This window comes from Balaenoptera borealis, assembly GCF_965194805.1.
Source record: "Balaenoptera borealis genome assembly, chromosome: 7".
Lineage (NCBI taxonomy): Eukaryota > Metazoa > Chordata > Mammalia > Artiodactyla > Balaenopteridae > Balaenoptera > Balaenoptera borealis.
Window position 1 is genome coordinate 72,383,767 of NC_138864.1, and position 26,909 is coordinate 72,410,675.

Sequence of the window (26,909 nt, forward strand, 5' to 3'; positions counted from 1 at the left end):
AGAGATAACCACCATTATCCTAGGGAAATCTGACAAACACTTTTAAAACTGAAATAATATTTAAAGTATAAAGAACCACAGATCAATTTTCCTTTTCTCTTTTTAAAACTTACTCTGATTTTTATATTCATAACTCTTAATGTGTACAGAATATAAATTACAGTTGACTCTTGAACAACACAGGTTTGAACTGCACAGGTCCATTTACATGCAGATTTTTTTCAATAAATATACTACATATATTTTAATTTTACAGATCTTTGAATTAACTAAGTGTGGGGAAAAGTTTGTTTGATTAGAGATCACATTATGTGGACTCAAAAGGACTGGGGTTTAGGCTTCCCTGGTGGCGCAGTGGTTGAGAGTCTGCCTGCCAATGCAGGGGACACGGGTTCGAACCCTGGTCTGGGAAGATCCCACGTGCCGCGGAGCAGCTGGGCCCGTGAGCCACAATTACTGAGCCTGCGCGTCCGGAGCCTGTGCTCCGCAACAAGAGAGGCCGAGATAGTGAGAGGCCCGCGCACTGCGATGAAGAGTGGCCCCCGCTTGCCGCAACTGGAGAAAGCCCTCGCACAGAAACGAAGACCCAACACAGCCATAAATAAATAAATAAACAAATACTTTAAGAAAAAAAAAAAAAAAAGGACTGGGGTTTGAGTTCTGATTCTATCTAAACTGTTTCTGCTTCCTGCCCTTGAGTGAGTCATTTATTAATTCCTTTGTTTTTGAGGCAGAGATAGCAGTATACAGATTTTTGTCTGCACAGGCATGGGTGCTCCTAACCCCTGAGTTGTTCAAGGGTCAACTGTATATGTTGACACTACCTTCAGAGTCTAAGCCCCTTAACCCCACAATTGCACTTACAACTTTATCTTACCTAGTATTTGAAGCTAATAAATTCTTCAGCAAAGATACAAAATGATACAGTCCTAGATTAGAATTTTCCAGTAGAGGCCAGCTATTCCCCTCTGAAACTAAAATGGAGGTTAATTTTTGCTTAAACAGTTCTTTTATATTTGATACTAAACAGGTCTGTCTTAGTCATCCTCTCTGGGAAATTTTTCATCTGAATCACAGCACTATAATTCTCATGACAAATTGATATTCTGCATTGTGTTTTAAAGTTAAGCTTTTCAGATAAAGAAATACATTTTACTTGTAAAATACATTTTTTTTTACATAGAGAAGTTGTTCAGCTATAATTTTAAAGAATATATTCTCAGTCATTTTTTGTTTCTTGAGTTTATTGGAGTGAGATGAATGATGGTATACCATCAGTTTAATGATTACCTGCTAAAAACTTTTGTTTCAAATAGTAGTCTACAATTTTAAGTGAACAACCAAAGCTATTTACAACTTTTTAACAAATATTGCTGTCTGTAATAAAATGTTATTTTATAAATCAAACTTTTGTATGCAAATGTCATTTCTTGTAACTAATAATCAAGGCTAGCCTTGTCTCAAGATTACGAGTTATGCTTCAAGGAGACAATTACCTTTAAAATCAGGATATTTCTAAATTATTGTCATTAGTTCAAACATTTAACTACTAAAGACCAGTATTTGCCCTTCTTAGAAAATAGACAAATGGTTATTACCTAACTTTCTTTTCTAAAGATTTATATTGATTTTTACAATAATATCACAGTGTTTTATTCTTCTTTAAAAGTAATTTCTTCACTATTTGGATACATTTATTTTTCCAGGTTATTTTCAGAATCTGTTTTTCAAGCTAAAAATATAACCCCATTCCATTAATTGGGTTTGCATAATATCTATACTTTCATTTGCAATAGAATTGTCATCTGTAATATAAGAAATTTGTCAATAACACAAAGCATGCATTTAGGGTCATATTTCTATCTCTATTTTGTAAAATCATATTATGATTTTTCCAGGTCCTCTTATCAAGACAGATGGTCCACTACAAATCTGTTAGAATTCTCTTGCTTCACTTGGATAGTTTAAGATTACTGGGAGATGGAAGCCTTCTTCAGCTGCAAATGAGAGCTCTAGACATTCAACTTAGAGACAGGGAGAAGCCTCCTCTCTGTCCCTGACCCCTACTTATCCTTTTATAGAAGAGAATGCACTATCAGCAATCATCTGCAACTCTGCCTGGCTTCTCTATGCTGTAATGTGGTTGTTTTTCTCAGCCACTTGTCCAAATCAACTGGTCCTACAAAGGAATTTAGGCTCAGATTGAATCCATATCCTGTTTCCTAATGTTGAAGTCAGGGATATTCCTCACCTAAATCACATCCAGGCCTTATGGGCTCACTCACAGCCACCCTCTCCTGAGGTGCTCTTTGGAAGTGCTGTGTCTGAAAGGAATCAGATATGTTTCAATGGGGGCATCTGTAACCCCTGCCCTTCTGCCTGTACCAATAATTCCCCAGGATTTCGTGATTTCTTAAGCCCTATGGAAATAAAAGGTTTATGAAACCCTCTCCTCCTGTAATGGAGTTAGGTCCAACAGTCTAAGGATAGCTACTATAAATCCAGGCATCTCACTCCTTTCTAGGGATGACAGCCCTAAATACCTACCTGATTCCTTCAAAGATATGTTATCTTTACTGTCTTAAAGATGAAGAAAGGGGTGAAACACACATGGACCTCTCTGGTAGGGTATTATATCAGAATAACAAAAAAATCATTCCTTGGTGCATCATTATTTATTTATTTTATATTTAAAGTTTATTTTTCATGTTTTTAAAGTTTTTGTGTTTTGTGTTAGTGAAAGTGTCTTACGATTCATACATTCTAACTGGTATTACTGTTAAATAGGAAAGATGATTTTTGGCCTAGTTATTTTCTGATTAATCAAACACAATAAAGCTTTACTATCTGTTATACTATTTCAGTTGATTTTTTAAGTTTTTCTATAGAGAGATTCACAAAATTTGCAAATAACGATTGTATCTCCTTGTTACTAATATCTAAACTCTTTGTTCTTTTTCTTGCCTTGTTGCATTGCCTGAAATTTCCAGAAACAACAATACATAATAGTAAGGAAAGTCTATTTGTGTATTCCTGACTTTTATCAACATACTTTCTGTGTCTTATAGTTAACTATGCATTGATTGCAGGTTTGAAATTAATATTATTTATCAGATTAATGAAATATAATCATCTTCCTTATTTACTAAGAGGTTTTTCCTTATACGAGGAATATATCATGGTTCTAGTTACACAGATTTTCAGCAAATAAATGTGATATTTTTTCTCCTTTGAAATTTTGATATGATAAATTATCTAATAGATATCTCAATATGAGCTTATGTATAAATTCTTAAAATAAACCTTATATAAACATTAAAGCTTTTAATATAGCTCTGAATTCAATTTGATCATTTTAAAGGAATTTTATCTAAAATCTGTAGCTTTTCTCCTTCTAATGCTCTGTCAAATTTTGGCATTAGTGTTATGCTGGACCAAAAAAAAAAGGTGTATTCTAAAGTAGTCTATCTTTTTCTATGCTCTGGGATTTTATAATATTATAAGATTTATTTATTTGTGTTAAGAATGGTTTTAATAACTCACACATTAAACTGTCTAAGCCTAGCACTCTTTTAAAGGAAGTTCTTTGTCAACCTTTTTCATTTTATTTATGACTTTTGATTTATTCAGGCTTTCTATAACTTCTTGGGCTGATTTTGGCAATCAATATTTTCCTTTAAAGTAATTTGATGGAGGCTTTCAAAATTTTTAGCAATGAAATTTACATCAGATTTTTAAAGACAAACCTTTCATTAATTTTATCCTTGATTACAGCTTTATTGACTTTTTAATAAACAAATATTCAATTAAACGATTCTGCTATTTGTATATGTTCTAGTAAGTTAACTTTTGCTTTTATCTTTATTAATTCCACCACATTCTTTTTGTAAGTCTTTTTTTTCCTTACTTGAAATTTTTTATATGGAAGATTTGAAATATAATAAGAAATGAATTAAAAGAGTAGAAGTCTGTAGTTAAATACAAATAAATCCATGCAAAAAAGAAAAAAATGATAACACTAATTTTAGGGGAGGAGGTTAAAATATGATAGAACTAAATTGAAAAATTATGTTTAAGTGGAAAGTAAACTGAGTAGAATGAAAGTATTCTAAGAAAGTAAAGGTACATGATTCTGTTAGGTTAAAGAGAAAAAATAAAATTAGAAACAATCATTTCAAATGAGGGCAAGAAAGGGGCAAAAAAGAGTCAAAAGATTCCAAAGCCAGGACAAATAGAAAGTCCAATATAAGCTTTAGAAATAAATATAACAGTAACTACATTAAATGCACATGGAAGAAATTTTAAAGGCAAAGATTATTTTCCTGGAATAAATAATAAATTCCAACACTTTGCTGTTCAGCAGAGACAAATCTAAAACATAATACACAGAAAGATTGACTATAAAAGCATTGAAATACATACCAGGCAAATACCAAACAAAAAGGTTAGTATATGTATGTTAATAAAAGGCCAGAATTCCATCCAATATTCAAATTTAAAAAATCAATTCACCTGAAAAATATAACTATTCTAAGCTTCTGTGCATCTAAGAACAAATCATTTATCTGTGTATCTATCTATCTGTCTATAGCAAAACTGAAAAATTTTACAAAATTATAAGGTTAAATGAACAAATATACTATATGGAACATAGAACACTGCTCCCAAACTGCAGAATACATATTTTCCTAAAGTAGGGGTCAGCAAGCTTGATCTGTAAAGAGCCAGATGGTAAATATTTTAGCCTTTGCAGGACATAGAATTTCTGTCACAACTTCTCAACTCTGCCACTGTAGTATAAAAGCAAACACAGACAATACATAAATAAATGGGTGTGGTTGTGTTCCAATAAAACTTTATTTACAAAAACAGGTACCTGGCTGGATTTAGCCTGTTGTCCATAGTTTGCTGATCCTTGTTCTTAAGTACGCATTGAACATTAATGAAAATTACCACCTAACCCTAAAACAAGACTCAACCAATTTCAAGGTATTGCTATCATATAAGCCACATTCTTTGAAAACAATACAGTTAACTTAGTTAATAGCAATAAAAAGTTAACTAGAAAATCACTTTTGCTTGGAAATTTAGAAAAACCCTTATGGGTCAGAAAGAAATAATTGGAAATTAGAAAATATTTTGAACTGAATAATAATGAAACTATTACAGAAAACTCATAGAAAGCAGCTAAGAAGCTCCTAGACAAAAATTGTTAGCATTTAATGCATATATTAGAAAAATATGAAAGGCTTAAACTAATGAGTTAAATGACCAAGTTTAAAACTGAGATTAAAAAGATTGGATTTTCAAAAAAAAAAAAAAGATTGGATTTTCAAATAAGACTCACATGAATAAGAGATCAAGCTTTATTAAGGATGCAAACAGTCAAAGAGCACAGTCAAATCACAGAGAGAGGTCTAGGACCTCTAGTTGGGCATTCTCAGGTCTTTTTTTTTTTCCAATTGCATCAGAAATTCTCTGGCTCAGAGCACCCACACTGAAGGTGCTATCTAGGCCATAAACCATCTCTGCTTTCTACTCAGATGCTTATAGTTTACATGATATTTTCTAGGCAATCATGTCCTATAAATCCACAGATTCCAAGTTTCTTTACTTGAAGCAATTCTTAATAACTAGGCACACCCTGATAAAAGCCTTTCATAGATAAGGCCTATTTTTCTGCAAAACCATTTCATTTGTTTACTATGAAGTCTATCATCAGTATGTTTACAAGGAGATTAGACTGGGACATCTGCCTTCATTCTTTTCCAGGGATGTCTCCTCCCCTGACCGGCAGAGTAAATGCAGTGCAGACCTTCTGCTTTAATCATTTATTTCCCAAGAAACTAGAGTCAGAACAATGAAGTAAAGCTCAAAACAAAACCCCAAAACAGAAAATTGTAGAAGAATTAAGGAGGTAGAAACAAAGATAAAATGGACAGAATACACAATGCCAAACACACAAACAAGCAAACGCTGATTAATTGGAATTATTAGTAAAATTTATAAACTTCTGGAAAGATTAACAAAACAAAAACAAAGAAAAAAGTATCAAAAGACTTAACTGCAGATGTGAATAGAGATTACAGGGATAATAAGAGCATTTTAGCCACAATTTCTATGACAACAAATAAGAAATCTTAAATGGACACAATCCTAGAGGAGAATCTGCAGTCAAGCAAGTAACAAGAGAGAAATGTGAGAAAAATTATTGTTGGGAGCTATGAATGCTGTTAACTGTAGACTAATTTTTAAAAAAGGTGGGAATAAGGCTAACAGAATGGAGTGATTTTGTTGTGTGCGGAATGTAGAAATGAAACTAGTAACACAAATCAGGAGCCAAAGAAAAGAGAAGGTGGAAAACAGAACCAGCTGTGATACCTGGGAGTCAAAGGATATCACTTACAGCTGAGAAGTCAAGTAGTTGGAATAGTAACACATTCACAAATACAAACACTAAGATCAAGTTCTTGACTGTGCAGTTCAACTACCAGTGGCAGGTAGAACATAAGTTAATTTTACTGTAGCTCATAATAGGGAACTGATAGGTAGTGACTAAAGAAAGAAGGAACTAAGAGCATTTTATAAAAGTAAAACTGTCAAGTAGCCAGTAGAAAAGAAATAAACTTCTTAAATATTAGAGAACTGGAATAAAAAGCAAATAGAACATCTAGTGAAATACACATATATATAAAAACAGAAGAGACTTGCAGTTTCCAATCACTAATAAAGAGCTTGAAAGTTGTCATTCTGTCCTTACAACAAGATAAAAGCTGAACAAACGAGATTAACAACCCTTCTTAGATCTATCAGATAATTGCCGTCACAGTGTAAACTGCCACCCTGAAAACTAAAGAGAAAGGTGAATACAGAGAATCACAGCTTACCAGGAGCAGAGGTCCAGGAGCAGAATCCCACAGCTCACAGGAGCAGCAGGTAGGAACACTTAAATAATAATTGACTAATTGCTGGAGACTGAGCATGGGCTAGTTTGAGACATTAAAAACACCTGGGGGCTCAACTTTACAAAGTTAAACCATCTTGCCATATGATCCTGCCATCATGCTCCAAGGTATTTTCCCAATGAGTTGAATTTATGTCCACACAAAAACCTACACACAAATCTTTTTAGCAGTTTCATTTACATTTGCTAAAAATTGGAAACAACCAAGATGTCCTTCAGAAGGTGAATGGATAAACAAAGTGTTGTTCCTTTCCATAGAATGGACTATTATTAGCAATAAAAAACTATCAAGCCAAGCCACAAAAAGACATGGAGGAAACCCAAATGCATATTGCTAAGTAAAAAAGCCAGTCTTATAAGGCTACATCTTATATGATTCTAACTGTATGACATTCTGGAAGAGACAAAACTATAGAGACAATAAAAAGATCAGTGGTTGCCAGGAGTTTGAGAAGGAGGGAGGGATAAACAGAGTACAGTGGATTATTAGGACAGTGAAACTATTTTGTATGATACCTTAATGGTGGATACATGACATTAAGCATTTGTCAAAACCCATAGAATGCACAACACAAAGGGTGACCCTAACGCAAACTATGGACTTTAGTTAATTATAATGCACCAATATTATTTCATCAACTGTAACACATATATCACACTGCTGCAAGCTGTTAATAATAGGGGAAATCGTGAGCAAAAGGGGGATAAATGGGAACTCTGTACTGTATGATCAATTTTTCTATAACCCAAAACTTCTCTAAAAAATAAAGTCTATTAATTAAAACAGAATAAGTAATGTAACACTATGAAAGGATTCAATCACACCTGTCATATAAGTGAAGGTAAGGATCTAAATCACGTGGAAAAGAAAAGACTGCATCACAAAGAAAAACCTACCTCTGTACTATACACAACAGACAAATCTAAAAGTAATCTGATTCAAAGTTAAAAATAAAAAGAGTAAAGGCAAGTAAAAAGAAAACAGATTGTGTTCTTAATATGAGACACGGTAGAATAAATGGTTATAAACTAGGTTTAAATAAGACAAAAAAGGACATAAAATAATGTTAAGGATATGACTCACAATGAAAAGATAGCAGTTATGAATATGTATGCACCTATAACATAGAATCACCTTTCATGCAGCTGAAATTATAAGAGATGTTGGCGGGACCAGTCAGTCATGCACGTGAAGCCAGCAAAGTGTACAGCATAGCTCTTTAGTTCAGTTTCAGTCTTCTTCAGGACTACCTAAGTGGTATTTTCCAGGTGACAGATCTGAAGCTTACAGAGTTTTTGAGACCATCTTTAGATAAAGAAGGTAATTTACAAATTCAAAATTAGGTACAAAAGTGCTTATTTTGAATGAGAAAAGAAATGCCAGTAAAATATTGGAGCCTGGGAGACACAAATTTCCTTTTTTTTCTGAGGTCTCTAGTAAAACTATACTGATATGCTTCTTGATTGCACCCTGGCTTCCCCTCCCACAAAACACTCTGTAACTCCCAACAACACCCACTATTCACAGGTGAAAACCCTTGAATCTTAGTCTTCATTAGCATCACAGTAAATCTGTCTCTGTACCATAACTATTATTCTCCAATACTCACGAGTCCATAGGACCTGGGGGTTCCAGAGTATCTCTGAGAGCCCCAAAGCTTCTCCATAACCATGAATGCCTTCATTCTTGACTCTCAGGACATAAATTGTGGCCTTCCCTCTGGGGTCACTAACGAAAACTTTTCTTTTTGGAAACTCCTTTCCTTACAGGCTAATTGCTTTAAAACCTTGTTTCCCACCTCACTGTCTTGTCTCCTAGCCTTGGCCTTCAGTTCCAGTTTGCAATCACTGAGTTTCTGAAGGGAATCAGAAGGGAGAGGTGGAAGTTGGTCTTTGGGGCCAATAAGTTTAAGGAGCTGATGGTGAAAACGGGTCCTAAGAATGAAGTGGGTATAAGATATTGGTCTCAGGTCTTTCCTTTCATTAAGTTTGACCTCCTCTTAACCTATATCCTAAATAAGACTATATTATACTTTCTGTCTACCTGGAGTTGTAAAAAAAAAAAAAAAGCAAAATTTTACCCCCCTACTTCCATTATATGACAGTTTCCAGTAACAGGAAAAATAAGCAATTCTGACATTATTATGTCTTTATTCATCTCATAGCTTGAGGAGGTAGAGTATATCCTAAATACATTTTTTCAAGAAGGTTACATCAATGGTATATTTTCTGAAAAACTCTGAGTGTCTTTCTTTGTCTTCATATATGAGGAAGGACATGGCTGGGATGTCATTCACTTCCAGTTCATAGACACATTATTTGCTTTTGTCATTTAGTGTCTTGGAGAAGAATCCTGCATATGTCCGCCTCTGTTCTTTAATATTGTAGCAATCTATGAACCTTTCCTACCCATATACTTAGGAAGGCTTTCTGCCATAGGCATACCTAGAATTCTACAGTGGTCTTTTTTTTCTTGCTTGTCTATTTACCTCTCTCTCTCTCTCTCTCTTTTGCATTCGAAAAAAAGCTTACATAGCTTTTCCTCCTCTTTATTCATTTTATTTTGTCAGTTTCAATTCCACTCTTTCTTTTCGTCCTCCAGTTTTCCCTGAAATTCTGGTAATTCATTTTTCATTTTCTTACAATCTTATCTTGCCTTTTACCCCTCTCTTCTAATTAGATTCTTCTCATCACAGTCTGTGCAACCTATTTGCACAAAGGTCTTCTTTTTCACAAAGGCTGTATATTGGCATTCTGTTTTCTGAAATGTTTTTCCTGCAGTAAATCATGTTTGCTTTTCCTTTGAGTCTTTAAGGACTTGTTCATTTAATATGAATTCAGAGTGTAGTTTCATAGATCCCATGCTGGTTTTATACCTTATGCCTTTTTGTAGGAGAAGAAATCAATTCAGCCATTAAGATAGTATATGTAGACTCCCTTGGCATTTTTAGTTACTACCATTCTCTTTACTGCCCAGATCTCTACCTCAGAATTGCAGCTGGAGATGGATCTATGTACAGAGAGCAATTATCAGAGTTCAGCACATAATAAACTGACCCAGATTTCTTAGGTGATATAAGGTATTCTTGCGTTCCCACTTCAAGATGCTTCCTGAGATTCTGAACTGGAATCAAAAATGAAGACAAAACAGAAACCTCACGCTATAGCTCTTGTTGCAGGCTTGTCAACAGCATTTATTTGGAAAACCATAACTAGCAAGATGCAGTGTTTATTGGTGATCCCTCTTCTCCCTTCTCCATTTCCTTTTGCATTGTTTACCGGGAGTCACAAATTCTAATTGATTACATATAGAAAGACTGCTGCAGATGAGGGATTGTGATCACCTGCTTCCAAGGTAGCCCCAAGGCTTCCCTGCTTTGTGCTAGGCCCCTCCTGTGTGGTCCCTTTCCACACTGTATCAGGGTGGGTCTCTGAGACCAACAGCATACAGCAAACACCATGGGATTTAACTTCTGTGATTCGAAAAGCTTGCATCTTGAGTATTTTCTCAGTCTCTTTCTTCTTTCTCTTTTCTGGTTACTCATTCTGGGCGAGGCCAGTTTCCACATCTTGTAGACACTCAGGTAGCCCATGGAAAGAACCATTTGGTGAGGAATAGAAGTCAGCAGCCACGTGAGGGAGCTAGGAAGCGGATTCTCTGGCACCAGTCAGGTTTGAAATGACTGCCGCCCTGGCTGGCAACTTGACTGCAATCCTGTGAGAGATGCTGAGCCAGAACCCCCCCGGTGAGCTGCTCTCAGATTCCTGACACTCAGAAACTCTGTGACATGAGAAATGATAGTTGTTTTAAATTGCTCGATTTGGGGATAATTTGTTATGGAGCAATAGATAACTAATATAAGAATGGAGAAAAACATTTTGGGTAACCTCAAAAAATAGCAGTCATAAAGTATATGGATGGTTGACAAGGTTTGTAGTGGTCTACCCCTAAAAATGTTTTTTCTAAACTAGGAAACAAAGAATAAGGGAAGAATAAAGTCTCTTTCATTCAAAAAAGGGAGTTTTCTCCTTTCTAGCATGGCTGCAGAAGTGGGCAGGAGTTTTTCAATCTAGCTCTTTTAGTATCACAATTAATACAAATTTCTCTGATAACTAATTTTCTAAAAATTTTGGTTTACAGCATCATTATGAGTTTTTTTATTTTTCTATATCTTCATAGGTATTTTTGTGACTATTTGGGAAAATCTGTAAAAGGATTTAGTAAGCCAACTCAATTTTGAACTAGAATTTCTATAATAGAATTAATTATATATGATTTCAATTATTTTAAATTTATTTATATTCATTTTATGGGTCAGGATATGGTATCTTGGTGAATGTTCCCCAACTATGATGGTCAATTTTTCTATTTCTTTTGTCAGCTCCATCAGTTTTTGCTCTATTCATTTCAAGAATTTTGTTTGGTGTGTACACTTGGCATCATTATGTGTTTCTTGTAGATTGATCCTTTTATCATTATATAATGTCATTCTTTTCAGCAATTTCTCTTTCTCTCAAGTCCATTTTACTGGACATTAATAAAACTAATCCCTCTTTTTTTAAATTCATGTTTAAGTGGTATAACTTTTCCATCCTTTTACTTTCAATCTACATATGTCATTGAATTTAAAGTGTGAGTTTCTTGTAAACAGTTTATAGTTGGGACATGTTTTCTTTAACCACTCCATCTTTTGCTCAGTGTATTTAGACTATTTACATTTAAGATAATTATTGATATGCTACAACCAATTTGTCATTTAATTTGTTTTCTGTTTGTTTCTTCTTGTTTTTGTTCCTTTATTTCTTTTTTCTGCCTTTCTGTAGGATATTTCAACACATTTTTAGGATTTCATCTCGATTTATTTAAGGTCTGCTGAGCAGGGAGGAGCAGGCAGAAATGAGTCTACGCCATCTTATTTGGAGTGTTAGCCTCATTCGTCTACTCTTGATTTCTTGACACACTACTCTTGACATAGTACCTGGTATAATCCACACCTAGTCTAGTTGAAATTATACTTCCTATTTATTCAGAAAATGTGCAGTGTTGGGCTATTCTTTTTGTAGGGCTGGCCACAAGGCATATTATATGACAAAGGGCAGTTGTAGGCTATCCATTGACTTTATTGGTCAAAAAGAAAGGGCATTGCTCAGTGGGGGAAATTTCCTAGATCAATCAGATTAGCTCCATCCAAAAATCTTTTTTTTTTTTTTTAAACATCTTTATTGAAGTATAATTGCCTTACAATGGTGTGTTAGCTTCTGCTTTATAACACAGTGAATCAGTTATACACATACAATATGTTCCCATATCTCTTCCCTCTTGCATCTCCCTCCTCCCACCCTCCCCATCCCACCCCTCTAGGTGGTCACAAAGCACCGAGCTGATCTCCCTGTGCTATGTGGCTGCTTCCCACTAGCTATCTATTTTACATTTGGTAGTGTATATATGTCCATGACACTCTCTTACCCTGTCACATCTCACCCCACCCCCTCCCCATATCCTCAAGTCCATTCTCTAGTAGGTCTGTGTCTTTATTCCCCTCTTGCCACTAGGTTCTTCATGGCCTTTTTTTTTTTTTTTTTCTTAGATTCCGTATATATGTGTTAGCATACTGTATTTGTTTTTCTCTTTCTGACTTACTTCACTCTGTATGACAGACTCTAACTCCATCCACCTCATTATATATATATGTGCCACATCTTCTTTATCCATTCATCTGTCGATGGACATTTAGGTTGCTTCCATGTCCTGGCTATTGTAAATAGAGCTGCAATGAACATTTTGGTACATGACTCTTTTTGAACTATGGTTTTCTCAGGGTATATGCCCAGTAGAGGGATTGCTGGGTCGTATGGTAGTTCTATTTGTAGTTTTTTAAGGAACCTCCATACTGTTCTCCATAGTGGCTGTATCAATTTACATTCCCATCAACAGTGCAAGAGTGTTCCCTTTCCTCCACACCCTCTCCAGCATTTATTGTTTCTAGATTTTTTGATGATGGCCATTCTGATCGGTGTGAGATGATATCTCATTGTAGTTTTGATTTGCATTTCTTTAATGATTAATGATGTTGAGCATTCTTTCATGTGTCTGTTGGCAATCCGTATATCTTCTTTGGAGAAATGTCTATTTAGGTCTTCTGCCCATTTTTGGATTGGGTTGTTCGTTTTTTTGTTATTGAGCTGCATGAGCTGCTTGTAAATCTTGGAGATTAATCCTTTGTCAGTTGCTTCATTTGCAAATATTTTCTTCCATTCTGAGGGTTGTCTTTTGGTCTTGTTTATGGTTTCCTTTGCTGTGCAAAAGCTTTTAAGTTTCATTAGGTCCCATTTGTTTATTTGTGTTCTTATTTCCATTTCTCTGGGAGCTGGGTCAAAAAGAATCTTGCTGTGATGTATGTCATAGAGTGTTCTGCCTATGTTTTCCTCTAAGAGTTTGATAGTGTCTGGCCTTACACTTAGGTCTTTAATCCATTTTGAGTTTATTTTCATCCAAAAATCTTGACAGATTAATCGGTATAAAACTATACAATTAGCAGTAAGAAACATCAGTGATGAAGATCATGAAGGCAAAGAGAGAGACAGAGAGAGAGAGAGAGAGAGAGAGAGAAATTGGCAAAACCCATCTACAGAGTTGCCTAGAAACCTAAACATCTATGTGCCTTCATAAAATAAGCACCCACCCTTTGTCTCTAGAATGTGGCTTGAATATGTGTTTGTCCCTGTCAATAATACTATAAAACCACCAAAATAAAGCACTATACCTAGAAACTCTAATGAGATATGATTTGGAAATATTAACCTATTCTTTTATCTTGATCTTTCCCCCCATTCAAGAACTAGATTGTGGGACATCCTCAGGAATGGGAGGTTACAACAGAAAATCAGGGGAAAAGTTTTGTAATTTCAAAAGCCTAAGTGCTGAGATAACTCAGAACATAAAAAAAAGTAGAATGTGGTAAGGCTGAGCTAGAATTCCTACTCCTAGAAGAAATACAAGACTTCAGATAGCCTCATATGTCCTGGGTGCAGCATGATGATTCTGGTGTGTCCAAGAATGGAACCAAAATGTCAAGTACAGAGCAAAATCTGGCAACACACACATTCTATTGGCTGGAACTAATCATATGATCCAAACTCGATACAAGGAGGCTAGCAAATTCTAGTCTCTGGCTGGGCAGCAGCTTCCCAACAATCCTACACTATGGAAAGGGAGCATAAATTTGTAGTGGTACTGAAAGTGGGTTCTGCCACAGATAGGTTGTAGAGTGTTCATGGCAATTTTGCCAGATAATTACAATTTGTTTTCTAAGAGGTGGTAATAATTTGTATTCTCACTAGCAGTGTAGGAGTTCCAGTTGCTTCGTATCTTTGTCTATGCTTGATACCATGCAAGTTACTTCACTGAACAATTATACAGATCATCAGTTTGTAAAGTTTTTTATTTAAAATGTGAATTCCTAGAAGGCCTTTCTTAAATAAATCATTAACTGTTTTATGATGAAGCAAATGAATAACAAATCATATAATTTATTAAGGTCAGGCCAGTAGGGCCCAGACTTTATTCTCCATAGTCCAGCCATCTTTTCTGAGGGTTTTATTAATTACAAATGTATTCAGTGAAAGATTTTTTTGTTGTTTCTTTTTTTGCCCCTATGGATTTAAGTATTTAGCAGAGTGCCTTGTAAATTATTGGCAATTAATAACTATTCTTTGAATGAATGAATAATGAATTTCTAGGAAGCAATCACATTTCAAAGCTTCATAATATGCTTGTATTATAGTCCCCTCTATTTCAGGTTGGACTCTTTGGTCTGTAAAAAGGAGTTGAACATCACCAATTGGGTGGGTGGGTGGGGAAATGACCTGATGGTATAAATGGCCAATTTTTCCCTCCTTGGGAATAAAAAGCAGAAGTCAGTTTGTGTCAGACTGTGATGCTTCTTGCTTAATCACCATAGTTATCTATTTTGAGCAAGAAATAACTAGTGTGGCTTCCTCCCCCTGCCATGTTTCCATTCTCACCTAGAGATTAATCACTACTGGGACCACAGAGGCTTGTACAAATAGCACTTGTTCACTGTGAAACTTATAAATCAAATACTGCAAACATTCTTTCTTCCTCAGAGAAGTCAGGGGCAGGAAATGCTAAGTTCATAGAAAAGTGACATGCCCTTCAACCACATAGAGTGAGAGAGTAGATCAGTTTAAAATCTATGGGGCTTTTATTACTTTTACAAGGTGTAAAGGTGAAAGGAACTAAAGAAATACAAGTTAGCTTGCAGTAGTGGTTACTTTTTGCCTTTTCTTATTAACGCTTTTCCTAGGCTATGAATAGATGATTACAAATAGATACTTTGGTTTTCTATAGGACTTGCAAAACTACATTTATTAGGGGGAAAAAAACCCAATTTGGTTCCTTCAGAATAATCTCACATTTCTTCTTATGTTAAAAAAAAGGGGGCTTCCCTGGTGGCGCAGTGGTTGAGAATCTGCCTGCTAATGCAGGGTACACGGGTTCGAGCCCTGGTCTGGGAAGATCCCACATGCCGCGGAGCAACTGGGCCCGTGAGCCACAACTGCTGAGCCTGCGCGTCTGGAGGCTGTGCCCCGCAATGGGAAGGGGCCGCGATAGTGAGAGGCCCGCGCACCGCGATGAAGAGTGGTCCCTGCACCACGATGAAGAGTGGCCCCCGCTTGCCGCAACTAGAGAAAGCCCTCACACGAAACGAAGACCCAACACAGCTATAAATAAATAAATAAATAAATAATGTAGCTATTTAAAAAAAAAAAAAAAAAAAAAAAAAGGGGGGGGGAAGTAACTTTTCTTTCTCATAATGCCAAGCATAATTAAAGAGAGACATTCGGATTGCTCAATGCTGAGCCTCATACTCCCTAGTGCATAAATCACCTTTTGCAGAGAAGTGAGTTGTGCACTATTTAATGGTGTGGCAGCATAATCGCCTCAGATCAGTTTGCTCAGCTTGCAAGGCCAAGGGTTCATACGTCAAGGAGCAGTCAGTTGTACTCCGTTGCAAAACAGACTTTTGGCCTGAGATGGGTAGGGCTGAAGGGGAGAGGCGGTTGTATTCACTCTCCCAGGAGGAGAGCAGAGAGAGTTCATGACAAAGGACATTTTAAGGCAGAATGAGGAGTTCTGTTTTAAGAAGTCCTGGGGACAAGTCTCTCCAGTGTTCTAGCATGGTAGATTTGGACACATTGAGTCTGGAGTCAGTGCATTTTCCCCCATTAAATATGATACTTCATTTGATTTTAAGGAATTTTAATTGTTATAATTCTCTATTTCTTGGAAACATTAGCCTGAGACCATAGTTCAGTTAGGATTCTCTTTCCTTATCCTGCTTTTCAATTTGAAAAAGAAATTTTATTGACCTTTATTGGTAACACAAATGCTAAATTGCCAAATGTCCTACTTCTCCCGGTGGTTTGAACTTTGAGTCTGTCAAGCTATTGATTTGTTTTTGTCAGCATGAATTTTAAATAGCACGTAACGTTGTTCACCCAAACTTTTTACCAGATAAGCACACATTTCCCCGTTATTTCCTCTTCCCATGAACTTGTGTTTTAAAAAAAATCTTTGTAATCCAGCAAACCACATTTGTTAGGCAGTATCTTGTTTTGCCTTATAACACAAGATATATATCTATATCTATATCTATACAAATATATATATATATATAATTTTTTACATCATGGAAAATAACTTGTAAGCAGACACTTACTTCTTTTGGATAAGTGATATAATGCAGGGATCTCAATGAGGATATGGTAAGTAAAAGAGCTAGAATACAGTGGTCTCCTTGAAAGCAACATCTATTTCATTAGAAACATTTTGAAGACTGAGTTTAAATAAAGAGACATCACTAACAGGGTCAATACTTTCTGCTGATTTCTAGGAAAGAAAATTGGCTGCATGACACAGTCACAAATAATATTTTATGGTGACATTTTATTGAATGTATTTAATTTTTAAGTCAATAAGTAAGGTAAAAGTAAATCTCACAGAATATTAAATATTTAAATGCATCTAAATATCCTCAACATCATTGTTTCCCCCAATTTTTCATTTCCTGACATGTCAGTTGTTTCAGCTTTCATGGATCTGCCTTGGTACAAAAAAATTCTCCCTGTTTAGAGGTGACAGGAATGCACTCTCTAAATAGGTAATCCTCACGTACTTTCATTTATAAAGATTACACTTATACTCTATTATAGTTTGGTGAAATTATAAAGTTTACATCTGTACTACTTCGTAAAATTTCCACAGTGTCCCTGTGGGTTTCCAGATACCACTTCTCGTGGCCTTGTGGCCCCTTATCTGTAGATTTCTTTCCTTATTCCTCTTCCAGCCTCCATCAAAACTTATCCTTTCCATCATTGCCACTACACAGTGCTAGCTCTAAGATGGTATAGGGCTAACTCATATAATAAATGCACTTAGGTTTTACATCCCTCAGTAGAATGTGAACCCTCTGATGGTGGAAGTTCCATCTTTATCTTCAGTTTTCCTCAAGAACAGGAAATGTAGTTAGTATTTCTACCTACTTCACTCTCCTAAAACTGCTCTTGGAAAAGATCCGCTGATCTTCTAATTGTCATATGTAATATTTAAGCTTTTACTTTACTTGCCATTTCCTCAGCATTGACAGATTGCCTAGTTCTTTTTTCAACTGTCTCTCCCCTTGTGTTTGAAAATATGGCTCTATCCAGGTTTCCTTCCATCTGTCTTGACTTCTCTTTCTCCATTTGCTTAATTGGGTCCTCTGCCCTGAACTAGTGGTGTTTCCCAGGCTTCTATCCTCACCACTTTTTTCTTATTTTTTTTTCTCACTCCCTGAATAAACTGATTTATTTCATTCTTTCTGTGTATTTTAGCAGACTAGGACTTCTTGTTTTTTGTCTGTCAAACTCTTATAGTCTTTCATGATCCAGTTGGCTGTCAGTTCTTAATGATGCCTGACAGCCCAACTCAGGCATTGCCTCATCTGTGAACTCTTCTCTGATCTTTCGATACAGAGCAAATCAACCCCTATTCTACGAGATGGCTGATTAATATATATATTTCTGTTATTGCTCCTATTATACTATTAATATATTACCTTTTTCCTGTGACTCTGTGAGCTAGTAGACGGCAAAGTTTGTGTTTTATTTATCTTTGTATATCCAGTGCCTAACACAATGCATAATATATGGTATATTCTCAATAATTGTATGTGGAATGATTGAGGGGGTACATGAACAGACAAGCAAATGAAAAAGTAAATGCTACTTAACTATTGATTCAAACTGTTTTAGTCACCACAGCCAGTTTACACAGCTACAGAAGCAGTAAGGAATTGGAACATTCCAGTCCCAGATGTATGTAAGTGGTAAGTTTGACCTTAAAATCATTCCTCATATCTGCTTCCACAGTATATAAACTCATGTAAACTAAGCAAAGAAAGTCTTCCCTTTGTTCCTATCAATCTTATAATTCGCATTTTCTAATAGTCTTTAGAAAGGTTCTACTGACAAACCCACCATGTCCCCATTCTATGTACTATCTTTACTTATGCTTTGTTTGTATGACATTTAAGTACTTTTAACTGTTTGAATTCATTTGGCTGCAAATTTAGTCTGACTAGGAAGTAAGAAAGAAATACCAAAGGAGAGACTATTTTCTTTTCAGAAATAAAATATGATATAGTTTTTTTTCGCTTGTTAATACAATCAAGCTTTCAACACTCAGGAAAAAAAAAAACATGCATTTACTGTCAATGGTTAGAGACTTCATGATAAATAATTATTGTGTTTAATAATACATTTGAGATAATTTCTTAATGAGTCCATTGGAAATCTCTGGTGAAATTGAGAATTATTATAATAAGATTTAATGAAATTAACTGGTCTTTTAATATTGTGCCAGCCATTTTTAAGAAATAACCTGACACTTTCATTTAAACCACCCTAAATATAGCAACACTGACAAAAAAATTTAATCCTTGGCATACACCATCTCGTATATTCATAGATCAACCATTGCCAGTTATCTAGCTTTAGGGAAATAACTAATTTGAAGTAATGGGGTTTTCTCTCTTAACACCTTGGATTTTGAACAACTTTTGGGAAAAAAATCTTTTATGTAACCTCAGACTCTACGGTTACATAAAATCTTTTTGTTGATTATGTTCACTTGGCTAAGCAAGAGAAAATAAACTGGTTTTCTTATTATATCATTACCTCCAGAGTAAATTATGTGAATGCCAATAAACTCTCTAAGTTCACTGAAAGCAATAAGAATTAGATTGCAACATGCAAACAAATAATTTGCCATGATTGCTCCTTATTTTCAAGCACATCCTTGTATGTAATTGGTTGCTTTTCCTTAAAAGAGGTCCAGTTTTGTGCTTCATAACTTCGTGTCTAAGATGAAAATATAATTTTCTGAAGTTGATTTGCACAGCACGTCAAGGAGATAGTAGCAACATTATTTATTTTATTGGATAAGAAAAACGCAACGGGCAGCAGGAAATTTTTCCCCTGTTTCCTTCCCTGAATCTGCTTTAAAGCCCAGCTTATAAAGGAAAGAACTAAAAGTCCAACTACTATTTCTCACAGTATTGGGAAAGAAAAGGATGGCAGCCACATAAAAGAAAGAACAAAATTATAATAACTGTGTGGTTACTTTATGGTAAAGTGCAAGAAAATCTCTGGAAACATCTCAAAGGAGTAAATGAATTTTCTTTGAATGTACTTAGAGTACAGACAACTCATCACAGAGATCTTCCTTTGGGATTTCTATAATGGCCATAATGACAAATCTGGTAAGTTCACATATGACTCTAAGATACAGCCATGGAGTTGTGTTTTTATATCATATTCCGTAAAGGCTCTGTGCATAAGCCAGTAGCTGGAATTGGCTTTGTCATGTTGATTAAAATCCTAAACCCAGTTCGTTATAGATGGCTATGAAGAGTCAATTCAGACACCGAAGAAATATCTGAAGATCTAGAAATCTTCCTGATATGCACTTTTTGTCTATCAAATTCCAGGTCAGTTGGAATTCTATGAACCTGGATATAAGAAGTGGATCATCGTTCAGCATTCATAGTCTTCCTAACCCAAGAATGCAAAATATTTTAAAGGCCAAATCAAATGCAAAATTTGGGATAAACTCAAGGCTAAGGATAATGCAAAGAGATGGAAAAAAACTAAAAGTATTGTGTTCATTTATTCTCAAGGAGCAATTGAAGAAGAGGATTACAAAATGCAATAAGGATGTCATTATGTTATCCTAAGGAGTTCTGATAATGATAGGAATCAACTTAAATGAGCATCCACAAACCCTAAAAAATATTATCCCCAAACCCCCCAAATCAAACCATACAAAACTTCATTGTACATAAACCAAAACAGTCTAACTAAATAACTTATAAATCATAGTTACAGTGGAAATGACATGGTGTTATCAGAGAAGGGACATAAATTTTTACATAATGTCAGAAGGGAGTCCACTATAAAAACCTCTGAAGAGATCACTGTCCTCTGCAGGAGGCTGGCAGAGCTGCTTCTCATCCAACCTTCTACAAGGCAACATAATGTTCTTTTTCATTTTTTGATGAAGCAGTGAATCCCATGTGCATGCCCACTTGTGTGCATGAGCACATGCATACACACACACACACACACACACACACACACACACACACACAAAACAGAGTTATATCTGCATTAAGCCTTCCCCAAACGATTAAAACTTTACTGAGTTTGCTGAGAGAGTTTAATATTTTTCTAGATAAAATCCATCCTAGATACTGAAGATTACTTTGGAAGTTTCATTGCTGCGTGTAGAAGCATGGGAGATCTTCCCATATATATACTCAAAGAAAGAAAATGAGGTGAATCTTGGGAACATGACCTTATATTTCTGGTGGTATTTTAAATTCTAGTCTAATTAACATGAAGTCATATTTTCAGAAGTCCCAGAATATGTATTGTGAATGAAGATGCTTGAGACGTACATAATTGCCCATGTTAAGTAAATTATAGGTCCCTTAATCAACAGTCTGAGAGAAAATATGCAAATTAATTATTTTTCAGTTAGAGACTAGAGAAAAGATTATCAAAAGATGAATAGCTGAAGTAGTTAGGTAGCTGGTTTTATTTATTCTCAATTTACCTTTGAAGTGGTAACATATACAACATATTTAAAATCAATTAACTTGTGAATACTATAATTCAGTTTTCTAGCAAACATATCAAACTTACACTTATAATATTTCAAAATAAATTTCTTAAGGGAGACTTGGCTTCTAGCTATTTTTAAAGTGTTTAATCATTTGAACTACTTGGATGAAATAAGATAAACGGACGTTAGTAAATTAAAGTTCTGATTTTGTTGTAATATGTGTAAATCCCTGATGAAGTCGTACTTATAGAATGGACTTTTTGCTTTAGATGCTTTCTTATGCCAAAAATTATTTCCAGTGAACCCTTTATGAGAATTGAGGGAAACTAATGGGCTGTAATGCAATCACCCCTCCTAGAGTGGATTTGGTGAGATTAGAACAAGCCAATCTGCCTGGGTACACACACAGGTAATACATCTTGTCCATGGCAACCTGGAAATCTTTCACTTGGGAAATTACCTTTCCTGACCCCATTCGTATAATGGTATCTTAGCAAACATATGGTAACCTAAGTTCCAGAAAAAAATAACAAAACTACATAAATTATATTTTTATAATGCTAAAGAAAACTGTTGCACATTGTATAAAATTAAGGTATGAGGACTACCAAACTGGATAATTTTGGACAAAAGTCCATTTGGGGAAGGAAGTCACCCAAATCAATATTTTGTAGTCATTCTATAAACCACATATTTGCTAAGTAACTCCTTTAATTTGGGCATAGACAATCTACAAATAACAAGGGATAGTTTACAAGAAAGGTTAATACACCATGATAGATTCCTACAGGTGAGGTAAATTATAATCTTAGTAAGGTCTATCAGCTTTTGGTAAATACTTTGAGTGAGTTTTTGAGATATTTTCCTACCTGAATGCCTCAGAGCCTGTCATTCGTATAATTACAGTCAGTATTCTAGGTTGGAAGGAGCTTACAGCCTGGGAGGAGAAAGACATTAAGATTTTACAAAGAATTAACTGTTATTAGAAGGATGTCACCCAGCACATCATATTCAGGTTGTAAAACAGAAGGAAAATAAGAGATTTTGAACACAGAGACAGAAAGAGTAGAAACTTTAAAATGTCTAGGGGAAGGCTGGTCAATAGAAAGACAGAATGGGGGGCTAGTACCAGAACACCCATCTCAAAAAGAAACCTGAATATCTATGGAGGAGGAGGGATACAAGAGGGTGGGAAAAATAGAGCATAAACTTTGAATATCCAAATTCGAGTTTGGAGGTGGTCTCTATTGAACCGTCATGAGAGGAATGAAAAGTCTGACAGGAAAATAACACCTGTTAGAATTTGTCATTAATAGAGCTGAGAGTGGGTTTCTAAAGAAGATTCCTTGTAAGCATAAAATCACAAGAAAGATTGGCAGATCCTGTTTCCAAATAAAGTCTGACAGGCAGAATTTTACAATGTATCAATCTGTGGGTGACCAAGTTTCCTCCTGTGAAGTACAGGAACCATGCCTGGGTGAAAAAAGGAAATGGAAGGTGGCCATTAAAGTAGATAACATTTCTGTCGCTGGGTTTCCACCTTCATATTGGCAACTATTAACCACTTGTTGCTTTAGATGAATTAGGGTATCAGGGCATCAGACTTCCCTGCAATCTCAGAACACCGTCATGGTATTTTCTTGGTTAGCCTCTTTCCTTTAAGGTGGGCTTTAAATTTTAAAATATTTTTACTCTCTTCATTTGCCTAAAGGGCCATCAGGTGTACGGCCATACACCTCCTAGTCAGAGGGCCCGAGGCTTGACAAGAGCCATTGAAGAGGACATTTATGTCTAACTTTTGAAATTGAGATGAGCATGGGCATGTTCCCATTATTCTGATAATCATGATGTTCTGCCTAGGGCATAACATTTTTCACTATAATGAATAATACTACAATAAAATTCGGCTCTTATAATTCTTATATCACAGAATTTAATAGTTGAGAGAGACCACGAATACTATCTTAATCCAACAGTTTCCCACTTATAGTAGCTGAATTCTTTTTCTCAAATGAAATCCTACATGGAATTCTTTATCTCCATTCCACCTTTCTCTGATGTCATACAATACTTGTTCAGAGAAAGGAGAGACATATCTTTTACGTTCCATCTTTTAATGAACTTTCCATGACATCTGGTACCTTTTTCTAAAAGAGTTCCTCTATTTTCCATTTTTTCTGGGCAACATCTTTACGTTTCCTCACACTGGACCCTCTTTTTAAAATCCTGAACACATGGGTGGAGATGTCCTTCCAGTAGATTTCCTTTGACAATTTTCAGAGAGGAAGAGTAGTCTTCCTGAGCAATCTCAGTAACTCCCATGAGCCTCCTTTCCCCAAGCCTAAATAACTTATTTTTCATATCTCAGGGGTTTCTATTTTATTTAATGGGATGCCTTCAAAAGAAAGGCCCCAAACTTGACATATGGATTAAAAAAAATCCGAACACAGACTATTTTTATTATTATCAAACAGTGTAGAATGATGTGGACACAAAATTGTGTTCTTCCTGAAATCATACAGTTTAGAAAAATATTAACTCTTCAAACCAGATAATAATAGCAACCATGTACGTAGACCCCCAAATAGAAGTATTTACCCTACAGTTCTGGGCATTGTGTATATAAGAAACTGGTTTTTGTTGTTGATGATGCTTGTGTAGAGGAGCACAACTTGCCACCCCAAAATATCTCTTTGGCATGCGATTATTCAAGCTGAAAACAATCAAGCTGTGCCCATTGTCTCGACATGGTCCAGAGAATATTTGTTTATCAAACATTTGCTTTTCCCTCTCCATGTGAATTGCCTTTCTCCACTTTGAAGTCCCAACCCACTACACCTAACATTCTCTTTTGTCTTTAGCTGAAGGTGGTACTGTAGGTGACGGCTTCAGCCATCTTGGCGAGTTACTCAGTTCTCCTGGGTTCCTCCCATGTTTACATGTTACTAAACTTTTGTTTGATTTTTCTCCTGTTAATCTGTCTCATGCCAATTTAATTCTTAGAGGAGCCAGAAGAACCTAGAAGGGTAAAGGAAAATTTCATCCTCTCCAACACTCGTGTGTGTGTGTGTGTGTGTGTGTGTGTGTGTGTGTGTGTATTTGTGTGTTTTACTAACACATGGTTATATTTTCTACCATCTCAATCCAAAATAGGAATTTTTTTTGAAGAGCACAGTGAGGGAGATAGATAGATAGATAGATAGATAGATAGATAGATAGATAGATAGATAGAGTTACATATATAGATTTTTTTTCCTTGCAAAGGTGGCCACCTGAAACTAATAAGATTGAAAAAATCTGAATATTTAACATTGTCCTTATATTAAATAAGATTACATGAAGCAAAGATTTATTTTATTGTTTCTTACATTCTCTCTTACCTTCTCTTTCTCTCTCTTTCTCGTTCCTTTATCCCATAAGCTAACTGTTTTTTGCTTTTGTTCTTCAGTGCTGCCATTTAGCTGCCTATATATGGTTCCTGTGGAAAAAACAAATTGAATGTTTTCTTGGCTTTTGTGTCTGGCAGAAGTAGGACAAGAAAATAATTCCAGCACAAATATTTGGATGTCTAGGAGATTTTCCCACAAAACAAAAATAGGAAAGAGTAAAACAAAAGTTAGCTGTCAGGAACAGCTGTCTGGCAAACTTTCTTGCATTTACAAGTAGTCCTTGAAATGACCATTTGGGAGAAGCCATTCCCCTGGTTTGCATGGCTCACTAGGTCAAAATGGAATTTCCTACCATACTTGCTTCGACCCCTCCAAACATCTACTAGTCACACCCCAATCAGTCTTCATTCTAATTGGTAGAGTCTTCAGTATCCAGGCAATAAAGATAATCCCACACCTTAGTTCTTGGGTATTCTTTCCACATTTGAAAAGCTGAACTGTGCAATATTCAGACCAAAATCTTCAGTATTGAAATTCTTACAGGGGCTTTGTAGACTCATAGTACTATTTCCCTCAAGTAAAGCAAATTAGTTTTATGGTTGAGTAAATACCATGCCCACACATAAAAATAAAAAGGAAGAAGTCAGCTCTCAAAATCAGCATTTCCAAAACGTATCTGAAAATTATAAAGAACTGATTGAAGTCCGACAGGATAACATGAGTATAATTCAACCTTGAATTTAGATAAATACAGAAGGTACTGATAATACGTTTGCTATGGTGTAATGGGAAAGAGATGTTTTTCTCCTATTTGGGAATATCCCTTCATCTGAGTGGATGAACACCAACGTGCTAGGATGACGCTTAGTGCAGCTAGAATCTCAGAAGGACTTGGGTGGGTGTTCAAGCCAAAATAAACTTTTATTGTTATTTAAGCCTTGGTTTTTCAGGATTATTACCTCAGTAGGGATTGTGGAAAGATGCAAATCCTTGATCTGAACAGAAACCCATTTTGTTTTGAAAGCAAATGTACTTCTTCTCCAGTCTCTTATTTCCACTAACCATAGTATTCTCTGGGGGATTATTTCTTACACTTGCCTTTGAGATATTTGCCATTTCCTTGTAAGCTGGAGTTTTGATGATTAGCATTGCAGATGTTATATATTCTCCAAAAAAAATTTTCCAAGGAAAGAGTACTAGCAACTAGGCATTTTAGTTCTGAGAGAAAAGCATTTCTATTAAGTTTGAAGTACTAAAATGTGAGAAGTCAAAATTGTCCCGAGTGAAAAGACGCAGAATTTGAAGAAATGAAAAATTAATCTCACTGGGCTCTTTTTAGTTGATTTAAAATAAGTTATTTATTCATTTATTATTGAGCCTCAATTGAGCCTGGATTATGTCTCCAAAGATAAAGAACTGGAATCCTTTCACACGTGGTCAATTTAATTCTTAGGCTATCTAGTGCATCAAATGAGCTCTTACAGTAATCCAAAGACAATTTTTAATATTAACTCTTGGTCAATCCATTTGATTTTCCCAATAATCTGGTTCATATTTGCTTATAAGTATTTTCCTGTCATGCTACTTCTTCCAGTATTAACTTCTGCTGCACACGCTAATATCACTCTAATGATTTATCTTCTATTAATAAATTGAACAAGATTTCTTCTGTCTCCTTCAGGAAAGCAGTCTCCTCACTATAATCATATGTCTCTAGTCATAGAGGAAATGCATCTCTGTCTTAGTGACTCCCTCTCTCTCTCTTTCCCCCTCCCTCCTCTCTTACTAAATAAAATTTAACCTTTGAGGAACTTCCTATTACATGATCATGGTAGCAGTAGTTCTTTAAATCTCCCTGAAACTCCTCCCTAAAACCAAACTGATTAACCATAAGAATAGAAGAAAAAAGAACTCAGATGACATTTTCAAGCAGTTTTATATCACAGTCCAAAATCCAGCATTTTACTTTATGGGGAAACACTAGAGGGTGTCCAATAAAAGCCAAGAATAATGCAAGGATGCTCACTATCAGCACCTGTGTTAGACATGTTACTGAAGATATTAACCAATGTAATTAGAAAAGAATAATTAGGGGCCAAAGAGTGGAAAGTAAGAGGTTAAATTAGCATTGCTAGCAGGTGATAATGTATGATTGAATTTTTTTCAAAATCCAAGAGAATCTATGAAAAAAAGTGGTAAAATCCATGAGAATTTAGTAACAAAGAACATAAAGTTAGTATACATAAATTAATCATCTTCATGTATGTAAACAATAATCTGTTAGAAATATAAGAAAAGGCTCATTTACAGTAGCAAGAAAAATAAAATTCTCAGGCAAAGCCATTACATAAAAATACCTTAACAAAGC

General features: G+C 35.4%; 1 protein-coding gene across 8 annotated transcripts in view; it reads right to left on the bottom strand.

Annotated features, from left to right (window-relative positions):
- GNGT1 (G protein subunit gamma transducin 1) overlaps positions 1 to 26,909 on the bottom strand; it is a 293,847-nt gene that overhangs the window by 42,925 nt on the left and 224,013 nt on the right. For 5 of the 8 annotated variants that reach the window (XM_082398676.1, XM_082398678.1, XM_082398679.1 and 2 more), the window contains exon 3: positions 24,533 to 24,630. The exons of 2 other annotated variants lie outside the window; for them this stretch is intronic. In XM_082398676.1, the coding sequence (XP_082254802.1) occupies positions 24,533 to 24,609 (77 nt within the window). In that variant the 5' untranslated portion in view covers positions 24,610 to 24,630. Of the gene's footprint in view, positions 1 to 6,887; positions 14,815 to 24,532; positions 24,631 to 26,909 lie in introns of those variants that run through there. One more of the 8 variants, XR_014246514.1, reaches the window with a different exon arrangement.